The 16,098-nt window shown below is 42.8% G+C and overlaps 6 protein-coding genes across 6 annotated transcripts; 4 read left to right on the top strand and 2 right to left on the bottom strand.

Moving 5' to 3' along the window:
- Positions 1–594: 594 nt before the first annotated feature.
- Positions 595–1,495, top strand: EAF02_001312 (uncharacterized protein; the record flags this gene model as incomplete). The annotated part of the gene is made up of 4 exons (XM_038897360.1): positions 595–724; positions 1,091–1,140; positions 1,264–1,432; positions 1,491–1,495. 4 exons carry the CDS (start codon positions 595–597, stop codon positions 1,493–1,495), a joined length of 354 nt encoding a protein of 117 aa, XP_038762335.1.
- A 439-nt stretch (positions 1,496–1,934) lies between these two features.
- On the bottom strand, positions 1,935–3,470 carry EAF02_001311 (uncharacterized protein; the record flags this gene model as incomplete). The annotated part of the gene is made up of 4 exons (XM_038897359.1): positions 1,935–2,137; positions 2,192–2,333; positions 2,473–3,051; positions 3,447–3,470. The coding sequence occupies 4 exons, from the start codon at positions 3,468–3,470 to the stop codon at positions 1,935–1,937; spliced, it is 948 nt and encodes a 315-aa protein (XP_038762334.1).
- A 760-nt stretch (positions 3,471–4,230) lies between these two features.
- On the bottom strand, positions 4,231–6,935 carry EAF02_001310 (uncharacterized protein; the record flags this gene model as incomplete). The annotated part of the gene is made up of 2 exons (XM_038897358.1): positions 4,231–6,802; positions 6,862–6,935. 2 exons carry the CDS (start codon positions 6,933–6,935, stop codon positions 4,231–4,233), a joined length of 2,646 nt encoding a protein of 881 aa, XP_038762333.1.
- Positions 6,936–7,341: 406 nt separating this feature from the next.
- On the top strand, positions 7,342–10,090 carry EAF02_001309 (uncharacterized protein). Its single transcript, XM_038897357.1, has 4 exons — positions 7,342–8,575; positions 8,624–9,082; positions 9,255–9,411; positions 9,504–10,090. The coding sequence occupies exons 1-4, from the start codon at positions 7,973–7,975 to the stop codon at positions 9,749–9,751; spliced, it is 1,467 nt and encodes a 488-aa protein (XP_038762332.1). The 5' UTR covers positions 7,342–7,972; the 3' UTR covers positions 9,752–10,090.
- A 1,818-nt stretch (positions 10,091–11,908) lies between these two features.
- On the top strand, positions 11,909–12,508 carry EAF02_001308 (uncharacterized protein; the record flags this gene model as incomplete). Its single annotated transcript, XM_038897356.1, has 2 exons — positions 11,909–12,297; positions 12,412–12,508. 2 exons carry the CDS (start codon positions 11,909–11,911, stop codon positions 12,506–12,508), a joined length of 486 nt encoding a protein of 161 aa, XP_038762331.1.
- Positions 12,509–13,172: 664 nt separating this feature from the next.
- Positions 13,173–14,993, top strand: EAF02_001307 (uncharacterized protein; the record flags this gene model as incomplete). The annotated part of the gene is made up of 1 exon (XM_038897355.1): positions 13,173–14,993. The coding sequence occupies one exon, from the start codon at positions 13,173–13,175 to the stop codon at positions 14,991–14,993; it is 1,821 nt and encodes a 606-aa protein (XP_038762330.1).
- Between the last annotated feature and the right edge of the window lie 1,105 nt (positions 14,994–16,098).

The following is a 16,098-nucleotide window of genomic DNA, read 5'->3' as shown; positions in this document are numbered from 1 at the left end:
GATGCGAGATTGAGAAAATTGGTTTTGCGGGAGAGTTTGTTTGTCTTCTTCTCAACTTTACCCCTTCATCAATCGGTAAATTCACGGATCCTCCCAGATGGCTCAACTGGGGTATTGTATGTTGATATCCCCTCTCACATCCTCAAATAAATCTCGAGGCTCTCTCAAGGTGTCAGTGAGATGTCGAAACTCTTGTACTCCGTACTCGTTCGTATATGTTCGTACATGTTCGTACCATCAATTGATACTGCATCCCCGCCATTGTCATCATCCAAAAATAAATCCCTGTCCCCACACACCTTGCACAAATCCTCCTCATAAATTGCCCCTCCCGAAAAAATCCCGATAAGCACTCCCGTGCCCCTCATTCTCATCATGCCACTTCCATAATCAATCCCCACACTCCCCACCGTCCACCATTGTCCATCTCCCGACTTCCTTTCCGACTTCGGGTTATGGTACGTATGAATTGCTTTTCTTGCTTCGTATATCTCTCTACCTTTGAACATCTTTTGAATTCATCACATTGACTTTCAACATACAAACATACACACGCATTTTATACCCTCTTCTTTCATACAACACACATTCAAAATGGCACCAAAAGGACCCTACAAGCTCGTTACAGTTAACAAAGTCCCAGCTCGGGCAAAGATCTTGATTGGAAGAGTGGTCGAGGATGTTAAGGAGAACTATACCATTGAATATGTCAAAAACGCTGAACGTGAGTTTGATCTATAGTCTCTTCTTTCCCTATTCTGGTTTTTGCTATTAGCTTCGGACTTGGGGGTGGTGTTGTGATACTAGAGAGGGACAACAGGGCATATGGAATCGCAAAGGAAAGATGGTATGGGATTTTGTAACTCTGGCACAACTTTGAGCGGGTAGTTCCCTCTGTCAAATGCCCAACAGTCATTCGCTACCTAGATGAAGTCTCACTGGCCCCAGATCCACAAGTTTCATGAATGAAATCTTCATTTACTTCATGTTTGAATCTGCAAGCAATCGACGGCTCAGAAGAGAAATGAAGCACGTGAAGAAATTAACAGCTAAACCGGGGGACTGAGCAATGATACTAACTACCTCACAGGAATGGAAGATGTAAAAGCCATGGTCGAAGAGCAACAACCAGATGTTCTAGTACGTATCGATTCTCTCATTTTCTCCATAACTCCCAAACTCCCTTACCACCTACACCCTCCATCTCTTTAGCCTCCCCCTTCTCCCGAGTTTCTTCTCCAACCCCCACTGACACTCCCCAAGTTCGTAGCCTCAATGTGGACCACCGAAGAAGCAAACGAAATCCAAGAAATCGCCAAATCCACCAAGCCAGGTATCAAAACCATGGCCATACCACACGGATTACAAATCGAAAAGGGTCCTGATGCTGTTGTCGAGTTTTTGAAGGAGCAATGGCCAGGACTTGTTGATAGTGAGTTTTTATTTTCATTTTCACCGGATTTGATAATGGTAAAGCTAACTTTTCGTAGACTAGAAAAGAATGATTAAGAAAAGTAGGATAAAAGAAGAAGGCGGAAATAGATACATGTATACATGCATTTATGTATGAATATTTGATAATACCCATAGAGAAATCAAAGTATAAAAATAATCACAATATCTACTTAGGTAGTATTGAATTATCATGTATAAGAAGGGGAAATATTATTGTGCCATAGTAGGCACATCATATATAGAATCAAAACCCACTCACTGTATTTGCTCAGCCGAGTTATGAAGAAATCCAAAAGCAAGAATATCAAGTCGTATATCGTCCCTTCATCCTATTTATACATATTGTTACCCATCCTGTCTATTAATCTCACCATTACACGCCCTCTTCTTCTCTATCCTCCCGAAATCTCAAACATTCTATGAAATCTCTCGATATATCCATCACATCATCACATCCTCTCCCTCATGCCAACCTCCATCTAATTCCTCTTCTCCTCATAACCCCCTACCCCCCTTTCTCTTTCCCCACTCGCCTCCCTCGCATACCCATTAGCCATCAGCACAAAAACCGTCACCAACAACGTCACAAACGCAATCGCGATGAGCAATTCTTTCTTGCGCTGCAACTTTCTATCTGATGAGTTTGTGGAGGAGGTGAAACGCACGCAGCAGTTATTGTGGCCTTCAAATATTGAGTTATTTTATTAGCGATGGGGAGCAGGAGAGAGAGACTTACCATTCATGACCAATGCTTCCTCCATATCTCTCGATGCATCGGTAAATACAACGCAGCAATTCTGTCTGTTTCCTTGGATTTCGCCTCCTGTATTGATACCTGTACCAGCGGCTCTTAATCTGCGGAGTTCTTCATTTTCCAACTGCTTTGTATCGTTAGCTTGATTTTTTGATAATTTAATCCTCCCATCCTGCATCATTATCTCCTCTAAAAATGAAATTAAGGGGAGCAAGAGAAAGATATTTCGGAAGGGTAGGAAATTAGAAGAAAGAAGAACTAACAAGCAACCTCCCAATACTCTCCTCCAACCTCTCCATTCTCCTCTCCAATCCCTTCACCATCAATAATCCCCCCGTCCCCTCTCTATCTTCCCCTGATTCATCACCTCCAGAAGTAGTAGTCGCTACGCCCCAAAGTTCCACTCCACTTCCTCCACTTACACCACTAGCCCCACTGACATTACTAGCCAGTGTCCTCGTACTTGGCGTTGGGCGAGGAGTACTAGAGCGGGAATGAAAAGATGGTGGTGCGGAGTCCGAATAATTCGTAGCATATGAATTGTTGAAAGGAGGGAATGGTGTAGTCCCTGCTCCGCTTGCTCCTCCTATCGCGTTTCCATATGTGTTGCTAGAGGTAAATTGTGAAGAGCCTTGACTATTCAGATGCGCAACCTGACTGCTGTGAAAGCTAGGCGGTGGGGTACGGGATGAGATACTAGTGATGGATGTTCGATGGCTTGAAAGGGCGGATGAGGGAACAGATGTAGGAGTGCCGGAGTTGTAGTTGTAAGAGGGGCTATTGTGAAAGATTGGGTCGAGGAGAATCGGAGGATTTGAGGAGGGAGATGAGGTGCGGGGGAGCTAGATGAGGGGTGGTTAGTTGATTGGTGGGCTTTGCTTTGGGAGTGAGGCAGAGAATAGGATGAGATATAAATGGGTATGAAGTGTAGAACGTAAGGTGTAGTGCCTTGCGGAGGTAACGAAAAGGTGGAGAAAAGTGGCTAGACATGAGAATAACAAAAGCAAGGCGAGGAATAGCAATATTCACCAATACATAAACGACAGTCTCCCCTATCTACTAGACGCTCGATGCATACATAGCAACTCCAATCAAGCATCACGAAGCACAATACAAAAGTAAAAGTTTCCAATCCTCAATCTCCAATCTCCAGATCCCTCCGAGTTACGCAACCCTCATCCCCTTCCATTGCGCATTGCACTTCTAGTCCCAATCAAACCAAAGAAAAAAAACTCACAGCTTCATAACGCGAGCGATTCATCTTCGACAGTTCCGGGACTCCCGACCTAGAATCTCTTCCGTGTACCCAAACTCTAATTCTATCCGCGTACCTGTACCTGAAAAGTGTGGATCAAAACCAAACCGTTTGCAAATAGACTTGACAGGAACCAGAAAGCGTACGTATTTCCTTCCGCGCATTTCAATCGACAAACTACAAAAATGAACAAAAAAATTCCAAATTTTAAGATCTCAATTCTTTCTGCCTAGAACCCAAGGGAAAACCGCAGCTATAATAAAAGGAATCCTCTCTCATGAAATTTCGCCGCGTCATCCAAACTCGGCTCGCAAGCTTGGGACACTGCCACAATAATGGGACGGAATGTTATTTGCTCGTGAACGATGACGGATTGCGATAAGACTTAGACTTGCATATGCGGGGTCCAGATTTCTGCCACTTGACGAATTGAGGAATTCTGATTGGTTAGTTCATAGCCCCGTAGGGCTATGCAAATCATGTGACGAATAGGACTTTCTAGGCAGAAGCATTTCGACTTGATCTAACATTCAAGTCTCAACGTCAAGCTTCTAGTATGAATATAAACGATGTGTGTAAATTTGTTTCAAAAAGTAGAATTGTATTGACGTAGCTAAAGATTTCAGTGTTAAAGATGCCATATCTGCAATGATTAGTTCTTTCTAAATGTTAGTCTGCGCTCTTCTAGATCAGCAACAATACACAGTAAGTAGTATGATAGCAATGATAGCAAGATCCTCAAATATCCATATCAGGCCATCCCCTCTCACAAGTTAGCAATTGTAGCAGTAGTCTTTACATCGACTTCCTCTTCACGCTCTCCACAAACAATTCTCTTCGTCCATCTTATCTCTTCCCAATCCGTCACTCTCACATTGATGATATGCAACAGCCAAGAACCATTTTTTACGTCCTTCTTAACTCTGCCCAGACATCTTGCCATCAACGATTCGCTTGATTCGATGAAAATTCTACTTTCACTCTCCGCCAGTCCCGACGTCTTAAAGTTTGCGAGAATACCCTTAGCAAATGGTGGTCGATCATGAAATAAGTCTGAAAATTGAAAGTGCTGTTTAGTAGTACCAGGTTCTCGAGATGAGAAATTAACACGGGCAAAGAGCTCGATAATTGCATCTTGACCTAACGCATTGCATCGACCTCCTTCTTTAAGCATCTCACCAATCCTGAAACAAACACGAAGAATGGTTTGGGACGATAATCCATTGATTGGGCATCGATCTTGAACTATTTGGGGAAATTTCGGCCGAGCAAACGGTGTGAGGGGTAGATAATCATCACTATCATCCAGCCACATTTTCGATATGTTGGTTTGAATCGATTGAACCGGTGTAGACAATTTCTCTAGACGTCTGTTTTTCAATGGTTGGATAAGAGCCTCAGAAGATTGAATGACTGGAGCTTTGACCGACCTCAAAGCCGTCGATGTAATAAACCTCCAATCTGCATCTTCTTGTGTCGCTGGTGGTTTCGATGGACTAGATTTATCAGTGGATTTGACCAGCGCTATTCCGTTAGAATATGGTTCTCGGGGCGTAGGTGAAGAGAATTGAAGATTATCATCATATACTTCCCTGTCAGTATCATCACCGTCACGCGGAAGAGTTAAACTTGATGGTGGTTCAAATGATTCTACAACTCCTTGAAATTGACTTGTTCCTGCGAGTCGAAACAATTCTTCTTCCAAATCAGTATCCATTGGAAAATCGTCCACCTCATCTGCAACGATTGGTGGAGATGTAGCGCGAGTGACTTCTTGCGAAAGAGTGACGGGATCATGTAATTGCGTTGTCCTCGTGCGTAAAGAAGAAACAATATGTGAAATGGAAGGTGAACATGGTTGCTTTGGAATGCTTTGGATCACTTCGTCTCTCATGGGACATTCGAGAATAGCAGGATCTGCATCCAATGCTAACAAATCTTCATCATCAATGTCATCGCCAAAGCTATCGCTGTCAAAACAATCTAGGGGAGGATTTATGATCGTTAGCATGCCTTCTTCAATGACTGGTAACTCAGAATGATTGTCGTTGTGATAAGTTTCGGCACTAATTGTTGGCAAAAGTGCCAGTGACTGTTGAGAATTCTGTGGTTGTTCTTGCTCGAATCCTGTGTTGGGCAGCTGATCATTAACTTCTGGAAGATGTTTATTGTATTCTGGCAACTCGGAAGTCATATCTCCAAGCTCAGTGGTCACACTGTTGTCAATTGTTGTCGGAACTAGCTGCGATTGCTGCCTGTCGACATCATTATTGGTGGGGTTTTTAAGAGCATCCTCTGGTATTCCTTCACCAAAGGCGGAAGATCCAATGGTTTGGTTTAGCGAGTGCCCAATTTGGAACACCTTCTGCTGCGTGACAGAGGCCAATAGATTTTCAGAAAAGGGACGGGTTTGAAGTTGGTTAATTCGAATAGTGTCAGGCTCGTTGCTATCGACAGATTGTTTTGAGATCCACAAAGCTTCCTCGAAAAATGAGCCACTTGATATATGCCCATATTCTGATGAGGTATGATTTGACTCTTCAAAAACATATCCATCACGATGCTTATCCAGGGTAAGATGAGTGTCATCTCCTTTGCTCGCAGTGATCGATTGATTCGCCAATAGATTCTCCTCGCGAGGCACATATCTAAAAGCTGCTAATTTCTGTAAAGTTGTGTTCGCGATTCCATTCGAGTTACGTTTCATCTGTTCCTCAGTTGTCGTGAAACCTTGTAGCCGATTGATGGGCTGTGATTGCTCTCTCGAAGACTTTGAGGTGAAGCAAGACAATGATGGTTTGGTAACTGTTGAGTTCTGAAATAACTCTGAAGATTTCTTCCGCTTGGTAACTGTGGCAGAAAGCGCTCTCTTCTTAGATCTCTTATGAGTATCAGGTGGTGTAAACAATTGAGAAACAGAAGGCCCGTCGCCTAATTTGTTGGGTGGTTTCTCAAGATCTTGATGAGCAGGTATTGTTTTTACTCTAGAAGGGACCTTGAATGCGGGTTGCGCTCCTTTCGTAAGAATTTTCCTTCTCTTCGGCGATGCTACCTCAAATAGTTCAGTATCACAATCTTCAACAGTAGTATTTGTATGCGATTTGGCATTGGGTAAGATTTTCGTGGGGCCATTCTTCGAGCGTGGAGTTCGTCGCTTTTTACCACCTGGAGTGGGAGGACTCGGGACGTCCTCTGGTAGGTCGTAGACATCTGTGTTGCGCAAAATTCTCAATGGATCAATTGTGCGTGTCAAAGGTGATATTGGGTTTAGACTTTTTGAACGGTTAAGATTGATTGGAGTGAAGGATAAATATGGGCGCATTGCTGTTTCTGGCGCACTGTTTGTTGATAAAGTATTAGTACGAGAGGATTGAAATATGACAAAATCCAGACAAACATATATGACAGATTTTCTTGACTTCTTCCTTCTCCTCTCAACTCCTCTTGATTCAAGCCTTGATACTGCGCCATCTTGACCATATTTCAATTCATCAGCAACTCTTCCTCGATCCATCACTTGTCGCACCACCCCCGTCATGCCCCTCCTTTATCAATCTCCCCTCTGCTTTACGTCATCAATTGAAAATTGGCGAACGACTGAACTGAGTATTGATATATCGAGTTCAGACGGTAAGATGAATGTCTCGCGAACCACGGGTAAGAACTAACAATTGATACTGTGTAGTTGAAAGTTGCCGATAGAAGTCCTGGAGGGTGTATGGAGCCTAAGGCTCATATGCCATTAAAGTGGGTACCTCGGACACTAAAGAGCCGTCCCGCCCCGCTTTACTAGTCTTCTTTCAATCCCTTTACACACTCCGTACATCACATGCTTCACTTAAAACATAACCAAAACCAAAACCAAGAAATACTTTGACTTCGTCTGAGTAATCTAAATCAGCAACTCACTCAATATTCATACCTTCTGGCTCACTACTTGTCGTCGACTCATTATTGAATGTCTTAACTTCACTAATATCGATATACTGTACTAGATACACTAGCTACTTCTGTACAGAGAGAGGAAATCAGTCAGATATCACCAAAAAAAAAACATTCACAGGTCATCCAACCCAAACCCAAATCCCCCCTCCCCCCACCTTCCACTTTAAGACGTGGCAGGAGAGCATTTGACATTAAAATCTGATAACTTCCTTCCTCGACAACTCACACTACGTACATTTTGAATCTCATCAAATCAATACAGACTGCATCCACTTATTCTTGGTTATCCCGATATATTTGCTCGTCCTTCCTGCACTCGTACTATTGGTCTCTTGTTAGACATTCCGGAAGAAGCTTGTAGCGAAGCCAATCCCTTTCGTAGTCAAGGCTCCTGAGATTCGGGTAGCAAATATGTTCTCTTCGGTCAGTACTCCATAGCCATTCTCTACTGTTGATTCTTGACTTTCTTCACTCCTCTTATTTACTCCGGAATTGCCCCATTCTTAACAACTCACATCACGAGATTATGGAGACATATTCGTGATTTGTGAGATTTATGACTGATGTCCTCCTGTCATGGCGAGCATGGTAGTAGGTCTGCCAAGAGAAAACTTCAACGTCGCCATGCAAGATCTTACACTGCGTCATACATTCCTTCAGAACCTCAATCCGACTATTTCCATAGAGGTCATGTGGGAAATCTTCTTTTTGGCAGACAGAAAACAACAAAGACAGAGGAACTAATATATGTTCGTCGTAAACAGAAGAAACCATATTCAGCAGTTACCGTCGCTATCGAGCGTCTCACTAGTGAAGAAAACGAGGACGATGCCTATGGCGGTATTCCAGATTTGGTAGATGTTATCAAACTTCAAGCTACCGGTCCTAGAGAAGCCACTCGAGCTCTTCGAAAAAAGCTCAAATATGGTAACGTACAACGTCAGCTTCGAGCTTTGGAAATTTTGGATGGCCTTGTTCAGAATGCCGGCCCAAAGTTTGAACATGTTTTTGCCTCCGATGATACTTTCCTCGAACGTCTACGTGTCTGTGGTGTTTCAAGCACTTCGGACCCTGCAGTGAAAGCTAAGTGCAGGGAGCTATTTCGAGGCTGGGCAATTAAATATAAGAAAGTTTCTGGAATGGAAGACGTCGTCAATCTCCTTCATGTATGTATCATCTGGATGTTGTAATATCACTTACTAACGCACTTCGAGGCACTGCCTGATACAAGGAAGGTTGTCACGCAAGATAGATCGAAAGTTCTCCGTGAAACAGAGGAAAATCCCTTCCAGGATGACGAGATTGAAGAGCCATCTACACCTGTTTCTTCTAAACCAGGTCCCTCTAAAGTTGGACCTTCTCACTCAAGACAAAGCTCTTTAACAACTGCATCTGCTAGTACCAGAGAGCGGGCATCCTCAATTATGTCTGGATCTGCTAAGAAGGTCAAGAAAGATGATAAGAAGGACAAGAAGAAGAAACAGAAGCCTTTCAACCTAGAAGCCGAGAAAGAAGCAATGAAGGCTGCTATCGCGGAATCAACTGTTGCATCTACCAATCTCTTGAACGCATTGAGACATATCGATCGAGAGAAAGAGCGAATTTCTGAAAACAAAACAGCCTCGCAGTATTTTGATGCCTGTAAACTGCTACGAAGGAAGATTCTTCGATATGTAAGTTTGAAGTCAAGATCAGTGTGTCCAGTCGACCATACCAGTAGACTAGATGTAGACTCCAATGATCCAATTATATTGGAATGTTGAATCTCTCTGATTGTCAGACTGCAGTCCGCACTGTGGTACTACCTGGTTAATACATACTTGGATTTGCTAACCGTTTTCTCAGATCCAACATGTAGAGGCCGAGGAATGGCTTGGAGGTCTTCTTCACGCAAACGATGGATTGGTCAGTGCCTTAATGACGTTTGAACAATTGGATAGGTCGATAGACGCAGACAGTGACTCTGACGACGAAATGGCCGAACAAGCTCATCTCTTCAAAAGTATGTGTATTTATCCTCAAGATTACCTTCGATTTTCGAGAATAATTAAAACATTGAAATGTCGCATTTAAGCACGTACTAATACCATGCAGTGGCGGAAATCAATAATGCAGAACGTAAGGCAGGACGTAGAGATAGTGATTCAACAACACAACAATTACATGATCTTACACTCGGTACAGGCCCACTTACAGGCCCACATAGTCCAACTAAACCGGCTCATCGTCCTGCACCACCTACTCCCGTTCAAGCGACTCACCCGAGAGCACAGGAATCGGAGGACGAAGAAGATGAGGAGGATGAAAATGACCCGTTTGCTGATCGCAATGCTCTTGATTGAGCGTAGGTTTTGGATGCTTTGTTACCGCGGAAGACTACTATCTGGGGTGATGGATTGTGGTGCATTGGATTATGTGGATTTGTTGATTTGGGTTGGCAGTTTTGGAAGCAAATGGGAGTTGTTTTATTGGTAAATCATAGCATGGATGGAGGAATATCGTTTGAAGCGGTGCGGTGCTGTGCAGTGAGGTGTGAAGCTTGGCGGTGATGAACTGAGGCCGAAAGAGTCATGGATAATGAATGAATAGATGGGGAATAGGATAATCAATTGCGAAAGTGTACTAAAGGCATAGTTTAGGATCATGATAAAGCTTTACTACTCTGCAAATTGAATCTCTATCTTCGGTGACTGAAAGACTCACCAACAATTCTCAACGTCTGTGGAAAACTCTGGAGCTTTTGCATGAAGACTTTGGGATACACGGGGTGTATACTCACCAAGACTTCTGATTTCTCATCAAGAGAGACTATGGTAGTATACACTAGGTATACACTTCAAGAGGAAGCAATGGAATTTGATATTAATTGTTGTAGATGAAGTTGGAGTAAAATCTGCCAAGCGGGGTCGTGCTATTTGGGAGTTAATATCCAATAAATAGGATGTATAATGAACACGTTATGACTTTCAGTGGAGCATATACTATACTTCTCCCTTTCAGCTAATATTTAGATGAAGCAGCGATGTAGAATCTATTCTAATTTGTTGCCGTGTCTTTGAATAGGTTCCGAAACTAAATTTCTGGTTGCAGCTCATCCAGTGTACAAGTTCGACATGAGGAAAATGCGGTATGTTTTTTTTTTCATCGTTTGGGACTCACGACCAGCAATCTCTTCTGGGTTTTGATGAAAGAGCATACAGGACATTCATGCAAGAGATAAATTTATGATATCGACAGTAAAATGAGAATCGACCTCTCGATCATGTTCAGAGTTACGCATTTCTTGTTGAGCTTTCTCGTTTGCTGTCTATCTCATATTTCTAATTTCGTAATAACCAATGGTTTGGAGATTGGCTGGAATAATACTAATAGTATAGGTTTGCACATTTGACAACCCCGGCATGAGCTATGTTCATTTACTTCGTTCTTTGGCATCTTCCTCCCTCGAAGTTATTATGCTATACCTAGCCACAGAGATGTTTAAAAGAGTTATTATTCATGACTGTCAGACTCAAGCGAGCAGGAATTCTTTCGCACAGTGCCCCTTCACTGTCGAAACTTGATTCTAAAAAACTGCTTTTGTCATCTCTCTCTTCGTATGCTGAGCCCACTCATACTCATACTTAGATTCTGTCGCTTGAAAGGTTCATTCCGACCTATACCAAAAAAGAAAAGTGTGTTCTAGTGGTGTATTGGCATCCTCTTTCATACCTTTACATAATTGGGAATAGAAATGTGGTATTTCACACCCAAAGTACCGCGCTCTAAAGGCTACTGCCTAGATATCATTGTAGCAACTAAATATCTCAGACACTTCTACGCCAACAGCACCCTTGTCTATTTGATCCCGTGATGGTATTTCCAACCCCATCAATTGCTCTTCCCTCAATCAAACTTATTAAACGAACAAAGTTGGTTCCTGAGATCCATGATAGAGGAACAAGTGTACGTCACACTCATCCAGCCCTTTCTCCACCATGATACACAATGGGCACGGGACTTCCACCTAAGCCGGAACCCGGATAAGTTGTCCAATCAGATCTTACAGGGTTGTGGAAATACCTGGTCCTCCATGCATATAGGGTCAGCCTTATAGGTTGGACTTACGACTTGGGATGCCGTTCGAGCCTTTTTGAAGATAGGATATTCGCCGAGTAGGTAATCATGGCACAAGATTCCTCGGTTGGAAATGATTAAATACTTCGATGCTCGCGGCGAAGAATGAAGGTGGAATGTGTACAATTTTACTTGTATTCATTCCGAGGAACTTTGACAAACGAAACGTGTCAGATTTTAAGAACGATAATACGTAGATAACGATATCTGCAGGATTCCAAGAAAAAGAGTTCTGACATTACTTTTTGTATACTTATTCGTTTTGAGGTGTGGTGGGACCTGAGTGAACGCCTTTTTCGAGAAGTGACCTATCAACTGTTCCAAACCGAGTGAGCAACTCAACCGCATATAAACCAATATCCCTTCATTAGCAATCGGTAAACATGAAAAGATCACCACCATCATTGTCGTCGTCATCGGCATCAACAGGAAGAGAAATGGCATTGGACGATTACGAGAGTTTAAACTCTATCACCACGTTGGATACCCAAAGCAGCGATTCTTCCGATATCAGAGTTGCAGGGAGAGGAAATGGAAGGGAGATGGAGATGACAGAATTGACTCCTACATTTATAGGAAGAGAAAAGTCGCCTACTCCATCGATGTTGATGAGGAGAAGAACGGAGGAGGAGTCTTTGCGGAACGGGCAGACGGAAAGGAAAAGATTTGAGGAAGCGAGGAGCGGAAGTGTGAATAGAGGGAAGGGAGGGGAGAAGAAGGATGGAGTTAAGAGAAGACATTCGAGTAATGAACATGCTAATGTCTATACTGAGTAAGTTTTTCCAAAGGCTTTGGTGTTGTTGACATTCTCGGCTAGCATCTTGATAGTCAAACTTTCTGCAACAATAACTTCCACATTGCCATGTGCTGACTTGGAGTATTATAGGTGCGGAAGACATTCAGACGATTGGCTATTCGGAGGATTCTCCGTTACAGATGCAGTGAAGAAGATTTGGCACAAGGATGGAAAAGATTCGGGATGAACTTTGAAAGAGTGGGCGATTGAAGTAAAGAAACAACAGCACAAAGAGTTGCGACAATCGAAGGACCTACGTTGAAATGCTCCGTACATATATCAGAATTGAACAGCCAACATGTCGGCTTTGTTGAGGTGGAGGGAACCTCCGCGGCGTTTTTATTCTTGTCGAATTCCTATTAGGAAGAGATCTAGCTGGTGTTGGTAACGGGAGGTTGCTTTACCCCTCGTGTTGGGTTGGAGAAGATGTATACGTTGAGCACCAAGACAATCTGAGGAGGGTTTTGGTTCTGTCATATAGTTTATAATTCCAATTCGACAATTGGTCGATGATTTAAATCTCCATATATAATTCCCTAATTGATGTTTATTAATGCAATGAATTTTGGTGGAGTATCATAAATTTCACATGAACGCTAAACTTCCATTGATCATGACGCTAGACCCCAAGCCAATTGGCCCTAGGAAAAAAAGTTCAAAGCTCGAGGGGATCGAAATTTTGACTTCTAAGAATAATCGCAATTTTTCAGTGAATCAAGTCATCCTCTGCGCTCTACATTTTGAATTGGATTTTTTTAATGTTGAAATGCTCTAGGAATCTTTCAAGAGCTTTCATTTCAAAACCTTTACTATATAAATTTACCCCAATTCGATCCCATAACTTCTTCGCAATGACTCCATCAGCAGACCAAGGACCGGATCGCAAAAGAAAGCAGCATCAAGGCGGTCGAGCTCCTAAAAGACAAAAGGCTTATAAACCAAAGCCAGTCAAAGAGGGATCATCTGAAGAAGTTTTGATAGCAGATGTGCGAGCATTGTTTGAGGCGCAGAAAATCTCCAATGCTTCTCAGGTCCCAATCGAAAATGGAAATCCCGAGTCTGCGAAGGTCGAAAATGGAGCAGAACAAGAGGAATCAGCATCCGCTGAATCAGCGCCTGTTACGGCAGACATTCAATTAGAAGCAGCATTAACAGAGAGATTCACGGAGATCGAAGTCAAGGTCGTTGAGATATCATCCACAGGAGACGGACTTGCGCTTCACCCACCTACGAACAGAATATATGTTGTGCCGTTCAGTGTGCCAGGGGATATTGTAAAGGCGAAAGTCATTACACATTTTTCAAGAGACAATTACTCTTTAGCAGACTTTGTTTCCGTGGTTCAACCATCTCCTCTCCGAGATGATAGTCGAGTAAACTGCAAATACTTCAGCAAATGTTCCGGATGTCAATTTCAGATGTTAGATTATTCTGAGCAATTGAAACACAAGAAATCGATTGTTGAGAAGGCATACAAAAATTTCTCACAACTTCCATCGGAACTAGTACCGGCTATCTTGGATACCATTGGAAGTCCATTACAATATGAATATCGCACAAAGCTTACTCCACATTTCGATGGACCACCAGGTTATAGGAGTAGGTCAAATAGAAGGAGTGATACTAAAGCTGCTTTCGATAAGGTTCCAGAAATTGGATTTATGCAGAAAGGGAAAAGGGCAACATTGGACATTGAGGATTGTCCAATTGGAACAGACGCAGTAAGAATGGGAATGAAGCTTGAGAGAAAAAGAGTTGCAGAGGAACTCCATAAATACCAACGAGGAGCTACGATTTTATTACGAGAGAGTACCAAGAGGATTTACAAAGGCGATGCGGAATACCAAGAAGATATGGAAACACCACCTAACACCATTAAAGTCACAACTCCCGAGTATACTGATCTGAAAACTTGCATTACGGATAACAAAGGGGAATCGACAGAATACATTGACAAATTCCTTTTTACCAGTATTGCGGGATCTTTCTTCCAAAACAACAATTCCATTCTTCCCGTTTTCACCCAATACATTCGAGACCATGCTTTACCACCTCCAGGATCCTACTCCCCAGACCTACCAAAAATCCAATACTTAATCGATGCGTATTCCGGCTCCGGACTCTTCACCATTACACTCTCATCTCTCTTCAAATCCTCAACCGGAATAGATATCTCAGACGCTTCCATCATATCTGCTCGTCGCAATGCTGAACTCAATAATTTAGATGCATCAAGATGTAGCTTTATGGCAGCGGATGCACCAAAACTCTTCAAACAAGTCACTTATCCTAAAGATGAAACGGTGGTAGTCATTGATCCTCCAAGAAAAGGATGCGATGAGAGTTTCTTAAGTCAGTTATTGAAGTTTGGACCGAGAAGGGTGGTTTACGTTAGTTGTAATGTTCATACACAAGCGAGAGATGTGGGGGTATTGGTTAATGGAAGCGAGGAGGGAGTTAGATATGAGATTGAGAGCTTGAGGGGTTTCGACTTTTTCCCACAGACAGGGCATGTGGAGGGGGTGGCGGTGCTCAGCAGAGTTGATGGGGAAGTCAAGGGTGGAGATGCGGAGATGGTTGATGGCAAAGAGGAAGTGGCTAAAGAAGTACCGGCCGAGCCCGAACGAGCCAAGGAAGAACCGGTTTTGAATGAGGTCAAGATGTCAGAGTAAAAATTGAGTTCTCTAAATGGAATTTCGCCTATACCCTTACAAGGCTAGATCTTGATATTCGACTTCATTTTCAGAATATACTATCAACCAATCAAAATATTATCAAAAATTTATTTACTTCCCTGCTTGATTTCTTACTTGCTTGCCTGCCAAGCTGCTCAAACAACCTCCTTCCAATCCAAGTTCTTCAAGATATATCTCTAATCTCCCCGCATATATTGTGGAAACTCCACTCCACTCCGCCTCCACTCTGGCAATACTTCGTTACATCTACCTACCATCAGCCGATAGGAGGAATAATTGTTATCTTTTTTACTTCATGATATCTCGTACTGCATTTCTCTAAAATTCAAATTGGTGGGATCGTGGGATTGTCAGATCTTGGATCGTTACATTGCATGCATGGTCTGCTGAGTGGTGGATAGGTGAGAGGTGAGGGTGAGAGGAAAATACAGGATTTTATGGAGTATATGCATGCTCAAGAGATCGAGCTCGGGAGATTTCGTAACGGCAATGCGTATGTATCTTCTGGGCAGTGCTGTGCTTGGGCGTGTGGATATGGGGATGAGAGGGAGAGGGAGGGGTTGGGGTGGAGTGGGGATAGAGATGGGAAGGATAGGAATTTACCTGGAAGGTGGAAGGTAGAGATTGGAAATTGAAAGTTGGGGGTTACTCGTTGGGCTGGAGGGAATTGGAAACAGAACTTGAAAGTTGGTAATGTAATGTGGATCTGGAGGATGGTTGATATATGTATGAAGATAGCATCAGCTAGTTCATTGATTTGTTGGAAGTACCTCCGAAAATAGATTCATTACAATCATCTATTTGTTTGAATAACCCGAGTACTGGGGATTTTTAAATGAACAAAAGTCAAGGAAAGGATACAAAAGTGGAATGAAGGATGATGAGGAACCGGAGGGGTTGGAGCTGGCGATTTGCGGAGTGAACGGTGAGAGGGTAGAAGATAGGTGAAACCCCGAATGATGATCAATTTGCCATAATATAACCTAGAACTCTTTTTTCATGTGTGGGTATGAGTATAGATATTTTATGAAAATGCCATACCAAAGTTGAAGGACTGAACTGCGATTTGAGTGATGGAAAA

The sequence above is a fragment of the Botrytis sinoallii genome, assembly GCF_014898435.1.
Source record: "Botrytis sinoallii strain Bc 23 chromosome Unknown BSIN_002, whole genome shotgun sequence".
In the NCBI taxonomy this organism is placed as follows: Eukaryota; Fungi; Ascomycota; class Leotiomycetes; order Helotiales; family Sclerotiniaceae; genus Botrytis; species Botrytis sinoallii.
Note: the sequence above shows the minus strand (reverse complement) of the source record. Positions and strands in the feature narration are given on the sequence as shown.